This window comes from Trachypithecus francoisi, unplaced genomic scaffold, assembly GCF_009764315.1.
Source record: "Trachypithecus francoisi isolate TF-2019V2 unplaced genomic scaffold, Tfra_2.0 Lachesis_group20, whole genome shotgun sequence".
Lineage (NCBI taxonomy): Eukaryota > Metazoa > Chordata > Mammalia > Primates > Cercopithecidae > Trachypithecus > Trachypithecus francoisi.
In genome coordinates this window covers 49,319,728-49,334,094 of record NW_022681466.1, presented here as the reverse complement: position 1 = coordinate 49,334,094, position 14,367 = coordinate 49,319,728, and the positions used below count along the sequence as shown (strand labels likewise).

Here is a 14,367-nt window from a genome sequence, read left to right as displayed (position 1 = left end):
TTAGTTTCTTTACCGTCCCTCTCCCCAGATGGGGCACTTCCCTGGGTTTACCTTGGTCCACGTGGTCAAATGAAGCCTGGGCATGGTCACTTAGCTCTGGGTGTAGGAAGGGCAAGATTTAGGCTTTGGGGCCCAGGACCCCGCAATCTGACTTCTCCCATTTCTGGGCCTCCCGAGACCTCCCAGAATCTGAGACCGCAGTGAATAGGACGTAAGGATAATGGGGCGGGGGAGAAGGGATCCCGTCCTTACAGCATCGCGCCCCCAATTCACTCCTAGTTAACCCTGACGTCGCCAACATAGTGTCTCCATCACATATCTGGCACCTCCAAGTGATGGTTAAGCCGATGGAAGAGCCCAGCCCAGGCCCGGAGTGCAGGCCGGTGGTGACGGGGCCGGGGACGGCGCAGTCCCCATCCCCGCCCCGGGAAGCGCAGCCACTTTCTCGCCAGCCCCGCCGCAGCCCTCCCCCTCCCCGGCCGCGCCGCTCTGACCGACTGGGCCCGGGTGGCGGCGCCCGGGGTGGGGTGCGGGGCGGGGGCCGGCGTTCCCCGCGAGCAGCCCCGCCCCCGCCCGCGCACCGCCCCCGAGGACTCCGCGGGGAGGAGGAGACTCGGGCGCAGAGCGGGGGCCGCGGGCTAGAAGCGGGAAGGGAGCGCGGGGAGCGGCGGGGCCGGGGCCGGCCCAAGGGCGCCCTCGCCTCTGAGCCGGGCGCGGGGGCCGGGGCGGAGGCGGAGGCCAGCGGGGCAGCGAGCGCAGAGAAGTTTGGCGGCGGAGGGGCCGGGCGTCCCGGGGTCGCGAGGAGGCGGTGGCGGCGCGGGGACCGGGGCCATGGGGGCGGGCGCGGGCTGCGGGGCGGGGGCGGAGGCGGCGCGGAGCGCATTGAGCCCCCGGAGCGGCGCGGCCGCCGCGGCGCAAAGTTAGCCCGGCGCCCCGGGACGAGCCCCGCAGCCGCCGCCGTCCCCGGACCCCGTCTCGGCCATGGGCGAGCACCCCAGTCCGGGCCCCGCGGTGGCCGCCTGCGCCGAGGCGGAGCGCATCGAGGAGCTGGAACCTGAGGCCGAGGAGCAGCTGCCCGCGGCGCCGGAGGACGTGAGTGCCCCCTCCCCGCCCGGCAAACTTTCTGGGGGCGCCGGGGGGAAAAGCCGCCCCTGTCTCGCCCCACGCCGGGCAACTTGGAGGTTTCAAGGTGACGCGGGAGCGCCCCGGATTGGCCGGGTCCCCGCGGGCAGGAGGGGGCGGAGGGACCGGTTTCCGCGAAACACGCGCGCACCGCTTCCTTCGCTCTGGTTCCCGCGGCTTCCCTGCGGGACACAGCCCCGCAGCTGCGCCGCGGACCTGTCGCCGCCGGAGCCCCCTCCCCGCCGCTGGTGCAGTGCCGGGGACACGGCGTTTTCCCGCAGAGGCGGCCGCGTCACGGCAGTGACTCCCCCTCCCCTCACGCCCGCGACCTGCGGGCTCCCGGAGCTGAGGAAGGAACGGACGCTGCAGAGTCCCGGTCCCTGGCCGTGCAGGCCGGTCTGGCGACCCCTTCCTCCGCTCCCGGATTGGCTCCCCCCCCCGCCCCGGGCACCCGCCTTGTTGCGACTCTGTTGAAATTCAAGCCGGCCCCCGCCTCTGACCCCGGCCGGAGCAGGGAGGGAAAGTGCTGGGAGCGGCTTTGCTCCTAGAAGGAGGCCCGTGAGTCCAAGACCGTGGCTGTGCCAGGGGACGGTCCCCTGGGCGAGAAGAGGGAGGGGCTGCCCCGAGGGCTTCCCCGCCCTCTGCTGCTCGGGTCTCCATCCCTCTGGTCCTGCGGGCCGGCCCTGGGAAGCCCTGGGAACTGGAGTTTATTGGGTTAACCTCCCGGGGCTAACCTACAAATAGGGGTGAAAAACCGGGCAGACACCCTGCCCTGCCCACCCCCCCGCTCCTTAGGGTGGGGAGATGGAAGTGAAACCAGGCTCCCAACCTACACAACCAAAGCGGGAAAGTCTGAATGGGGTTGGGGGATAATTTACCATCTTCTGTCTTTGGCGTCTGCAGTTAAATCTATCACTTCCTTCTGGCCCTAAATCCCTGGCAGAATCTGATGTAGTCACCTCTTAGACTCAGCCTTGGAAGAGAATGGGTGGGCTTCACCGCATTCGGCATTCACCCCCCACCCGCCCGCTCCCACCCAATAAAAACAAAAAACAAAACAACAAAAAAAAAAAACTGCAGGCAAAATGTTAGTGTTTATGCAGAGGTGAGTTCTCCTGTGGGGCGAGGGTCTCTTCCCCCCAGCAGGTGAGACCCATTGCGGCAGGGTCTGATGGAATTGCACCTGGCCATGCTCTCCCAGGCCTGGGAGTAGCTGTGAACATAAGCTCTAGGCAGCAGAAATTATTAGAGGCTCTTGGACATAGTTGGACGCCTTTATTTAGTAATTGTTGAGAATCACTTGTTCTGCCAGTTCCAGAACCAGCAACACCCACCTTGCCCCCCCCCCCCCCACCCATCCCTTACTGTGAGTTTCCTCCCTCTGCTCAGTGTGGACTCATTGGGGAGCTCCTCCCAGACTTCCCCTGCTCTCCTGTGGCCAGTCCCTGAGCCTGGTCATGACTCTTGGGCAGCTGCTGGGAGGCTATGTCAGAAACATCCGAGGACTACAGAGACCTTCGTGATAAGTGTGTCTTTCTTTCTCTCCTATTCCTTCTCTCCTGCATGGCCTCCCTCTCTGCCAGCACTGGAAAGTCCTGTTTGATCAGGTATGTGAGCAGTTAACCCCCCACTTCCTTCCAGCCCTCCCTGAAATCGGTCTCAGTCTCCCTGCTTGCGTGGGCTTCCCTAGCTCCGCGCTCCTGAGATGGTGACGTGGGGTGGGGGTGTGGCTTCGTGTATCTCTGGGACTGAACGACGCTGCTCTCCAGGTATCAGGAGGAAGAGATGGACTCCCCTGAGAGGATCTCCCTCCCGCCTCCTCCCTCCTCTGCTTCACCAGAGCTGGGTTTACACCATATATAAATTGGACGTTATATATTGAATGCCTGGGAAATCCTCCGTATGCCAGGGGATTGCAGTAGGGGGCTGGAGAGGTGGGGGAAGGGCTTGGACTGACAATCCCTCTCCCTTTCTACCTCCACTATGGAGGGTCCGTGGCCACCACTGAGGTCAAATCTCTGCTTTCCTTGGGGGCTGACTTACAGTATGGACTCTTTTGAAGTCTGATTCAGTGTTTTTAATTCTGTCATAGGGATGAGGGAGTGCTGGGAGGTTCCAGAGGGGAAATTGCGTGTGATTCTTTGTGCAATGCCTGGAGTCTAGGTGTAGGGAGTGGGGTTGGGGGTGCCAAGTATTGGCTTTTGAACCTGGAGATGGACATTTGACCTTCAGCAAGGAAATGGTTCTCCTCTTTGCTTAGCATTCGTGGTGGGTGCTGTTATGTGCTTCCTTCTCCCTCTTTGCCCCATGTTGGAGGATAGTTGAGTGCTGTGGTCCTGGGATGAGAATGATTGTGCCATGAAGTTTGTGCACCTTTAAGAAATTGGTGTGAGTGGACCAGAGAGAATGTGTTGGATTGGAGAAGAAGATAAAGCTGAAAAATTAGCTTGAACCAGGACTTCGTCGTAGGCAGGGGAAGCCTTAGAAAGTTTTTTTAGCAGGGTTGTTACGGGATCCAAGCCAGGCTTGGGAAAGCTCCAGTGTCTTAGGGGACAAAGGGTGAATGGCCTGCAGGGAGCAGGGAAGCTAGGCAGTAGCTGCAGCACTGAATGGAGGCAAGAAGGTGACAATGAGGATGGACAGGAAAAGGGACATGGAGATGGAAGAATTGGAAGCTCTTAATAGACCATAGATGAGGGGAACCACATATCTAACTTTGAGATTCTGAACCTAGGAGGGAAAGAAAAAGTTGGAGTGGGGCGGGGTGTGGTGCCTCACACCTGTAATCCCAACACTTTGAGAGGCTAATGCAGGAGGATCACTTGAATCCAGTAGTTCAAGACCAGCCTGGCCAACAAAGTGAGACCTCATCTCTACAAAAATTTAAAAAATTAGCCGAGCATGGTAGCACACTCCTGTGGGTCCAGCTACATGGAAGACTGAGGCAGGGGGATTGCTTGAGCCCAGGAAGTTGAGGCTGCAGTGAGCCATGATGGTGCTACTGCACTCCAGCCTGAGTGACAGAGTAGGACCCTGTCTCAAAACAAAAACAAAAAATAAGTTGGAGTGCAGAGAGACGTTGGCAAAAATGACAACTTTGGTTTGAGACAAGTTCAGTTAGAGGAGCCAGCTGGTTGCAGATGCCGGAGTGGGCGTGATGACACTGAATTGCAGTGTGAAAGGCCTGGGGTGAGGATTTGGGGTTATCATCCATATTAACCACGAGGCCTGGCTGTGGTTTGAAGTTCAGAGCATGCACTGGCTCCTGTCCTGACGGGTAGAGCATGTCTCCCTCTGGCTCCTAAGAGTACAGCAGCTGCTGGCCTGATGCCCCAAGGCAGGAGGGAGCCCGCTGCGCCACTGCCACCACTACCACCAAGCTGCCAGCCCTTCACACCTCCTGCCAGATTTAGAATCAGAACCTAGAACAAAGTGTATCGTTCTTTTTTTTCTCTGTCTGTGTCTGTCTTTCTCATTTGATTTATTTCCTTTGCCAGTCCTTGTGTGTATGTGTACATTTTAAAACAAACCATTTGGGTGAAAGGAAGAGAGCTTTTAGTAGGAAGAATTTGGAACTCAAGGGAATGTGTAGCACCTGATAGTAGCTAGTGGTCTATGAAATCCAATTTTTCCAACTGAAGGTGGATCCTGGGTGTCACAAAGAGCATACCCCTGCTTCTGGGAGGCCTGCCCAGAATTAATTCTAGGAAAGAAATTAGGCCAGGCACAGTGGCTAATGCCGGTAATCCTGGCATTTTGGGAGGCTGAGACAGGAGGATGGCCTCCCAAAAAGTGAGACCCTTTCTCAAAAAAAAAAAAAAAAAGAAGCAAGCAACCCTGGTAGGTCAAACTGCAGTCACGGATGGGACATAACGCCCGTCAGAGTCCCTGTAAGCACAAGTGGCTCTGGAGTTCACCTTCCAGAGATCAGTGGCATGGGAGGCTAGAACCAGTCAGGCATCTCCTCCCTCCCTTCTTGGGTCAAGCAGACACCAGTGGTCACCCAGTTTAAAACTGGGATCTGTTAGGATCTGTTTTCCAGGTGTTAGGGATGGATTAGACCAGTCCCTCTGTACTGTCTGGTTCTTCAGCATGTGGAGCAGCCTTGATCTAGCATGACACCAACTGGACCCCAAGGGCTAGAAGCCATGGCGTTGGTCTTGTTGGTCCTATATGGTCACCCTTAAACTAAATGGCCAGGATACCTTTTGTGGGAATTGGAAGTGATGAAAGTGACCCCAGTCCCATGGAAGCTTCTGTGTCTCCCTCCCTGGCATTCTGGCATTTGGCCCGCTCAAGCAGGAGTATAGCAGGGTCAATCCATGCCATGCACCCTCACTCCCCCGTTTCTTCCCCACGGGTCCCAGAAGTTACAGCAGGCGGGAGACCTGAAGGTCATCAGTTCAACTCGGTATGTTCCATGTGTTCATGTCCTGTTCAAACTTCTTCTTGAGGGAATCGTCTTTTCATATTTTGGAGATCTTGATGGTTTTCCTAAATATTTAAGTAGATTTAAAATTTACCATAAATATTAGTCTGTTGTTATAGTATAATATCATAGCAAAGATGTTTTATTTTTCTGACTGGGTGCTCACATCTGTAATCCCAACACTTTGGGAAGCCAAGGTGGGCAGATTGCTTGAGCCCAGGAGTTAAAGACCAGCCTGGGCAACAGGGCGAGACCCCATCCCTGTTCTTTAAAAGTTAAAAAAAAAAATTTGTTAAAGAAAAAAGTCTTATTTTCTGTGGAATCTGTTGAGCTTTTCCTTCATGATTCCTTCTGTTGCTTCAGACCTGAGATAGTTTTCATCCCTCCCCAGATCTCATAAATATGCCCTTCTATTTCCTACTGCTTTTTCTGTGATTTAAAACATCATATAACCCTGTACTGCACCTGCATCTGATTCCTATCCAGCTATGCTAGCATCACTTATTAAGTAAGCCTTCTTTATTATATTGTTTGAGAAATGTTATTTGGTAAATTTTTGTGTGTGGTTGGTTTATTTTTTATTTCTGATTTATGCCACTGGTGTTTATAATTTTGCAGAGGTAATGTCCCCTTTAGTTATCGCTTTATATCTGTTCCATATGTTTCTGAAAAGCTTCCCTTTTTCGGGTTATGCTTTGATAGTCTTATTCTCAGTCCCTTCCTGAATCCCAGGGAGCTTTGATCCAAGGTCAAATATTTAGTCAAAGGCCAAATAGCGAGGCAGTGACAGATATGGGACTGGAGCCCAGTTAACCCACAAAGGGCTTCTTGGGTTGGAAAAGTCATTTCCAGGTTTACCCGTAAAAATGCCTCCAAGATCTCTGAATGTTTAATGAACAAAAGGGTTTGGAGCAGAGTTCTGTTAAATCAACAAAGCACAATTGCTTTCAAGCTCAAAAGAACAAAAGGGAAAAGGCAAAATTGAAAGTAACTTGACTGTCTTCCTTTTTCCCTTCTCACTGGGAGCCTGTATTTCCTAGACCCCCAAAAGAGACCCCAATTTTGCTAATCTCCCAGAAGGAAAGCAGATAAGTACTATCTCACCAAAATTATAAACATAAACATGTGCTACGATGAGCAGAAGGCATGGGGCCACCACTTCAGTGGGTTGCTGGAGGCAGAAACTTGGATTTGGAGTCAGATAGACCTGGGTTCAAGTCTTACTCACTTTGTGATTGGAGGTCATTACATTAGCTCTCTGAGCCTCAGTTTCCTCCTCTGTAAAATGGGGACAGTAAGGTTTAACTCCAGGGTGACTGTGAGAATTAAATGGAAGTGGAAATTCCCTTTGCAATATCTGATTCGCAGTGGACATTCAACAAATGTATCTTCATTGAGAATCAGAATTAGATTGGAGAAGCACAAGGACCACTTCTGAGATCCAGGCCCCTGTGGGGAAGGCAGCTCCTCAAGAGATACTTCTGAGCCCAGAGGATTTTTCTGCTGTCTTCCAGTGTCTCCCCTTCCCAGCCCCCTGCCCTCCAGCCTGGGGCTGTTCCCTTGGCCTGACTTCATTTGTAGTCCCCGCTTCAAGCTGGCTTAAGGGTGTTCTGATAAGACCCCTGAAGGGATTAGCAAGGAGCTGCAGAGAAAACGCCTGCCCCAGAGACAGGGTGTTGGCCACCCCCAGAACTCACAATTAGCCAACACTGCAGGGTTCCCAGAGAGGAACAAAGGCACAGGCTAAACTGGAGTCCTTGGGCTCTGCACCCCCAACTCCTTATCAGGTGGCCTCTAGGACCCTTGAGGCTGTGGACTGCTCTCCACCACAGAGCCTGCTTCCCTACCTTGCTCCTGCCCCAGTGACCCCATCAGCTATACTGACATTAACCCTTTTATTCCTGACCACTCACAAAAATGCATTTGATTGCTTTGGGCAACAGGGCCGAGGGATCTGAGATTGAACGTGGCCTGGCTGCCTTCCTGACACATAATAGATACACACGTTTGAGCGAATGACAGGTCGAACTACACCTCTGCATGCATTGTCTTGAATTAAAATATCCTCTCTAGAAGCAGGCCCTGACTGTGCAGCTACGACACTCATGGCAGCCCCTCTACCACCGTATGGCTGCTGCTACCTCAAGGAATATAAGTTATTAGAAGGTTGGTGGAGTCGTCTTGTCCAGTCTGCTCATTTTGTTTTTGCTTGTTTGTTTGTTTATTTGTTTTGAGACATAGTTTCACTCTTGTTGCCCAGGCTAGAGTGCAGTACCGCGATCTCAGCTTACCGCAACCTCCACCTCCCGGGTTCAAGCGATTCTCCTACCTCAACCTCCCGAGTAGCTGGGATTACACGTGCCCGTCACCACGCCTGGCTAATTTTTTGGTATTTTTAGTAGAGACTGGGTTTCACCATGTTGGCCAGGCTGGTCTCAAACTCCTGACCTCAGGTAATTCACCCGCCTTGGCCTCCCAAAGTGCTGGGATTACAGGCGTAAGCCACCGTGCCGGCCCCGTCTGCTCATTTTGCAAATGAGGAAACAGAAGTCAGTGGCCTACTGAGGTCACTTGGTGCAATAGAGCCAGAGCTGAGACTAGATCCCAACCCTGCTTTCTATCTGAACTGTGTTCCTGCCACCGGGCCATTCACTTAGTTAGTGCCTTGAGTAATCAAAGCAGGTAGAGAGGACACACATCTAGGTCAATTCCCAATTCTGCTCCTACTAGGTGTGTGGCAATGGGCAAGCCAGGTGACCTCTCCAGGCTTCAGTTTTCTCATCCGTAAAGTGCCAGACAAATACCTTCCCCTCCACGTTGTTGTGAAGACAGGATGCTGTGTGTATAGTGCTTGGCACAGTATATAGAGAGCACCTCATAAATACTACTGGGTGTTAAATTTAAAGAAATTTTTTTTTTTTTTTTTTTTTTTTTTTGAGACGGAGTCTCGCTCTGTCGCCCAGGCTGGAGTGCAGTGGCCGGATCTCAGCTCACTGCAAGCTCCGCCTCCCGGGTTTACGCCATTCTCCTGCCTCAGCCTCCCGATTAGCTGGGACTACAGGCGCCCGCCACCTCGCCCGGCTAGTTTTTTGTATTTTTTAGTAGAGACGGGGTTTCACCATGTTAGCCAGGATGGTCTCGATCTCCTGACCTCGTGATCCGCCCGTCTCGGCCTCCCAAAGTGCTGGGATTACAGGCTTGAGCCACCGCGCCCAGCCTAAATTTAAAGAAATTTTAAGAAGACCTATAATAGAGTAGGTTTTTTTGTTTTTGTTTGTTTGTTTGTTTTGTTTTTTTAGGGCAGAGTCTCACCCTATTGTCCAGGCTGGAGTGCAGCGGTGCAATCTCGGCTCACTGCAACCTCTGTCTCCCGGGTTCGAGTCATTCTCCTGCCTCAGGCTCCCAAGTAGCTGGGATTGTAGGCATGTGCAATCATGTCTGGCTAATTTTTGTATTTTTAATAGAGACGGGGTTTCACCATGTTGGCCAGGCTGGTCTTGAACTCCCGACCTCAAGTGATCTGCCTGCCTCAGCCTCCCAAAGTGCTGGGATTACAGGCGTGAGCCACTGCGCCTGGCCAGACCTGGGTCTTGAATCAGAGTGTTCAGAGCCCCAGTTGGGGTTCCTTCCACCATATCAGGCTGCCTGCTTTAGGGAAGAAGCTGAAAAATCACATTCCTCCTGAACTTTCCAGAGAGAAAGGAGAGAAGGTTTTGGACAAAAGCTGCCTGGGGAGTGTTGTGCATGGCAGAGGGTGAAGGGTGAGATGAGGCGTCTGGCCACCAGGTAGACAGGGCTGGCACTCCTCTGTCTGGTGTTCTGATCTGGCAGTTCCTGCTGGAGCTTTACTTAGTGGGCTGTCATGACATTGGGGCCATTGTCTTGTGCTAAAGAAACGAGTCCATGTGTGTCTTAAGCTGTGAACAACTAGAGGTAGCCCCCATCACTGTTCCCCAGGCTTTTGTGAAGCAAGGTACAGGTTGAAATCAGTATATTTGAGTCAGTCAATATTCTTTGAGGGAGCAAACATTGGATGTCTAACTGCGTGCATATAAATTTGTTGTCTTATTTTGATCTCTCGGCAGCCCTGTGAGGTGTGTGGTGCTGCACCTCAAAAGAGGAAACTGGCTTGGTGCAGTAGCTCACACCTGTAATTCTACCACTTTGGGAGGTTGAGATGGGAGGATAGATTACTTGAGGCCAGGAGTTCAAGACCAGCCTGGTCAACATAACAAAACCCGTCCTCTGTTTAAAATAAAAAAGAGGAAAGTGAGATTTGAGGGGGTGGAGTTTGCCCAAAGACAGCAGTGAGGACCTTCTTCTGCAGTCGCATATGTGTGTAAGCGTGCACGTGTGTTCATGTGTGTGTGTGTGCATGCGTGTGTCCCCACAAGGCTTCTGGGTGGCTCCTGAAACGGGCCAGGAGATGCAGGAACAGCTGAGCACCCTTTATCCTTCCAGCCCTTTATCCTGCCTGCCATGCACCCCCTCTGCATCTTGCTCCGCTCCTTCTCCCTGGATCTGTTGGCTCTCTCTCGCTCTGGGGGACCAGAGGGACCCTTTGGTGGCTGCCAGGAGAAGCAGCAGCGGCCAGAGGTTTAGGCTGAAGGGGAGGGATGGGGTGATGTCAGACCTCTCCCTGCTGACATTCACTCTCCACTCCCTGCCTGCAGCTCCCTTGAGACTCCTGGGCTTCATGGCCATGACTCGGCTTCAGTCCCCAGGCAGCACGTCAGGCTGGGCCGGATGAGTCAGCATGGATGTTACATCTGCTCCTCCCGGGTACCCAAAGGCCTCTGAGTCACAGCCCCCAGCAGCCCCCTCAGTGGCCTGGCAAAGGCAGGGGCCGATCTGGAATGGGGAGGGAGCTGTCTGTGCTCCTGGGAGTCCTTGTGAGGAGGTCAGAAGGAAAAGGGGCCTGCAGGAGTCCCCCAGGGGTGGGAAGGAATAGGCCCAGTGGAGGAGGCAGTCCCCCACCCCATGCTGCCCACCCCACCCATCCCCAGCTGCATGCCTTCCAGGGAAGGTGTGTGGTCGTTTCTTGCCCTCACTGCCCAGGTATTGGGAGAGCTGGGTGGTTTTCTGGAAGCATGCCAATTGTCAAGGGCTCAGCCTGAGTTCAGGCGAGGATCCCTGTCTCTCCCTAATCAGCCTGCCAGCCCCCATCCTAGGGTTCGGCTGTTTGACTTAGGGCAAGGGGGATGCTCAGGGGGCCACTTGGGAGAAGTCCCATTAGAGGGCTGCGTTGCCTCCCCCACCCCTCTATGGTGGCAGCTGAGGGAGCAGAAATAATACAACTGGGAATCCTGGAGGCTTCTCCAGCTGTCAGGAGCCTGGCCTGGCCAGATCCCAGGGGAGTAGGGGTCACAAGGGCCCCTCATGCCTCCATCTGGGGAGGCTGGAGGACAAGAGGTATCAGAACCTGGTTTTAAGAGCTGGTCTCTCTCCTTCCCACAGAGGCTTGAGGTCTCTGAAAACCCACTCCCAGCCCCAGCTTGAAGCAGTGCCTCAGGCAGTGGGCATGTCTCTGAGTACCTCAATTTCTGTATCTGTTAAATGGGCTGAACCAGACTTGCTCTAGGGTTGGCATGAGAACAAAAACAAAAACAAATTGTGAAAGTCAGTATTTTAAAGAGTCAGGGGAAAAGGTCAGGGGAAAGTGTGAGGTGGTTTTTCTCTGTGGGCGAATTAGCATCCTCATTTGCAAGAAAGCAGAACTGGAAGAGAAAGCTCCTACTCCCCTAACCTCCCTGCTGACCTCGGCAGCTGCAGCCTGGACCTAATTTATGGGGCTGTAAATATCCATGAATGGGCCAGAGTTCCCTGGTGGGCTCTGGCCGTTGGGTGGGGAGAGCTCTACTGAACCATAAACCCCTGGGCAGCCTCGTTAATTCTGCTCTGCTCAGAAGCCGGGTAATGAGGCAGGGGGCTAGCAGATGAGCCATGGTAACCTTCACCACCACCCACCAGAGGGGAGAGACAGCTGCCTGCACCGTACTCCAACCCTAGCACCGGACTCCAGCCCTAGCACACGTGCCTGTGCTCATTTCCCAGGGCTCATTCTGCCTTGGTATGTGTGCACGGGAGAAGACAATGGGGATCCGGGTTCCCCGCTCTAGATCCCAGGTCTCTACCTTCCTGGCCCAAGAGGTCTCTACCCCAGTGGCAGCTGGTTCCTTGGCCCCGGGTACTGCCTTTGAGGTCCTTGAGAGTACTCACATCCCTCCCTGAGGTCCAGGACCTGTCTAGATCATGGACAGGGAGAGGGTCCTCCTGGGAGAGAGAATTCAAGCCTTGGAGGCTGGAGTACGGTGCTAGGGCTGGAGGAGACATGTATTTGTCCTGGAAATGCAGCTGATGAAAATCACACATACATCATAGACACAAGAAGATAGAGGTATGCCCTTCTTTCTCTCGTGCTTTCCTGCTGCTGGGCAAATTCTGAAGCCTTGGCCTGGCTCCTGGGCCGGCCCCTGGGAGGGGAGAAGCAGTGCTGCTGTCCTGGGTGCTGAGCAGGCAAATCCCAGCTCCAGCAGGGTTTGCTCCCTGAGAGCTCAGCTCAGCGGCCCCATTAGGCCAGTCACAGACTCCTCAGCCTCTCCCGGGGCCTGGTGTCCCCAGTCAACCCTCAGGCTGGGCCTGGAGCCGACAGACTTCTAGCATTGCTGGAAGACTCCAGCAAAGCGTCAGCTGCCCGGAGAGCCTGTGCTACTCATGGGGCGGAAGTGAAAGGCTCTGCTTCTGAACCAGCGGCAAAGGGGCTGGGTTCACCAAAGGGAAACATGACTACTGTGGACTCATGCCTTGTTCCCAAAGAGTGTTCCATCGAGTGTTACTGTGAAAAAATACTATGACCAAAGGTCAAATAAGTTTGAAGAATGCTGGGCTGAACAAAATCAGACAGGTTTCTCCAGCCTAAGACCTTGCAGAGTCCGCGATATGGTGCATTATGACCCACCAAGAGGGTTTTCTACTTGTAGGACCACAGAACCCTTATTTCAGGTACCATCAGGTACCTGGTATTCCACAGGACACACCTGGGGAAATGCTTAAACATCAGCCGGGCGCGGTGGCTCTCCCCTGTAATCCCAGCACTTCGGGAGGCTGAGGCAGGCAGGTCACGAGATCAGGAGCTGGAGACCAGCCTGGCCAACATGGTGAAACTCCATCTCTACTAAAAATACCAAAAATTAGCCAAGTGTGGTGGAGGGTGTTGTAGTCCCAGCTACTCAGGAGGCTGAGGCAGGAAAATTGCTTGAACCTGGGAGATGGAGATTGCAGTGAGCCAAGATCTTGGCGATCATACCACTGCACTTCCGCCTGGTGACAGAGTGAGACTCCATCTCAAAAAAAATAAAAATAAAAATAAACTCGGGCTATGTTTCATTCAACTGAACAAGACAGAGAAAAACAAGGGAGGGCAAGATGGGACCAACCAGCACAGTGGAGGAATCCTGAACTGTTTCTATCTTGACCACGAACTCACTGTCTGACCTGGACTAGTTTATTTTGTTCCTTTTGTCCTCTGCACCCGTTTCCCCATAAAACGAATGGGATGCCTGGGCCACAGTTGATCCTTAGTGAATATGTGTTAGGTGGACACGTAAGAGGATCGGATGAGGGTCTCTCAAACTCTCTTTAGCCACAGCACTCTAGTGATGGGGGAGAGTGCAGGCTCTCACCCCTCTGCCTGGATGTGAATCCATCTGCACCGATGACCAGCCGTTCACACTTGGGCACCCCAGCTCTTGGTGCCTTAGTTTCCTCTCCTGTAAAATGGAGCTCACAGTAGTATCTACCTCTTAGGGTTGCTGTGAGGTTTATATAGGGGAGACCACTCCCCAAGTGACCAAGTTAGGACATTTGAGAGTGAAGGAGCCACTGTAAATCACACTCAAGGCCGGCATGGTGGCTCACGCCTATAATCCCAGCACTTTAGGAGGCCAAAGTGGGAGAATTGCTTGAGGCCAGGAGTTCAAGACCAGCTTGGGCAACATACCTAGACCCTATCTCAAAAAAAAATAAAAAGAAATTAAAAATTAGCCAGCTATGATAGCACATGCCTGTGGTCCCAGCTACTCACGAAGCCAATGCAGGAAGATTGCTTGAGCCCAAGAATTCAAGGTTGTGGTGGGCTACAGTCACATCACTGCACCCCAGCCTGGGCAACAGAGCAAGATCCTATTGTTTCTTAAACAAGAACAATAATAATTATTATGCTTGGACAACAAGTGTATGCCAGGACTGTCACAGAAAAGCCAGGATGTGTGGTGGCTTGAGGTTTCAGTCAAGGGTTGCCTGATACACAGCAAACTTTCCACATATATCAGCGCTTATCGTGTTGCTGTTCACTGGGATAGTATGCAGAAGGTCAGCACATAAACTAGCTCCAAATGGAGCTGCCCTGCCTAAGGAGAGCTGGGGGCTGCTCCTCAGTCCCCTCCCCAGCACCTCTGGGCTTTGGAGGCCCCATAGCCCCTAGAACTCTGCAGTGCAGTTTGAAAACCACTGAGTTTCCCTCCTGCTTTCCTATACCGTGATTTCTGATTCCCTGACCTGCTGTCCCTCTCCCCAGTGTTGCCAGGCCCCTCCAACAGCACAGACCCAAATGACCCCAGCCCTTCCGCACTCCCGTGTGGAATTGCCTGCTCGGATCCCGAATGTCCCATAGCCCCTTGACTGTGCAAAGACTCTGAATAGAAGATTGGCTGCCCTCGTGGGCTGCATGGGTTGTGGATTTCTCATTTTCTATCCCCCGTTTTCATATGGCACGCTTATGTGCATGGGGTGGCTGGCCCTTACATCTCCCTGAGAAG

The 14,367-nt window shown here is 53.4% G+C and overlaps 1 protein-coding gene across 2 annotated transcripts in view; it reads left to right on the top strand.

Annotated features, from left to right (window-relative positions):
* The first annotated feature begins 680 nt into the window (after positions 1-680).
* The window catches only part of RHBDL3 (rhomboid like 3), a 61,077-nt gene continuing 47,390 nt past the window's right edge, over positions 681-14,367 (top strand). Inside the window, exons 1-2 of one of the 2 annotated variants that reach the window (XM_033184242.1) lie at positions 681-1,092; positions 2,706-2,729. In XM_033184242.1, coding sequence (XP_033040133.1) covers positions 982-1,092; positions 2,706-2,729 — 135 coding nt within the window. In that variant the 5' untranslated portion in view covers positions 681-981. The remainder of the gene's footprint in view (positions 1,093-2,705; positions 2,730-14,367) is intronic. The other variant, XM_033184243.1, reaches the window with a different exon arrangement.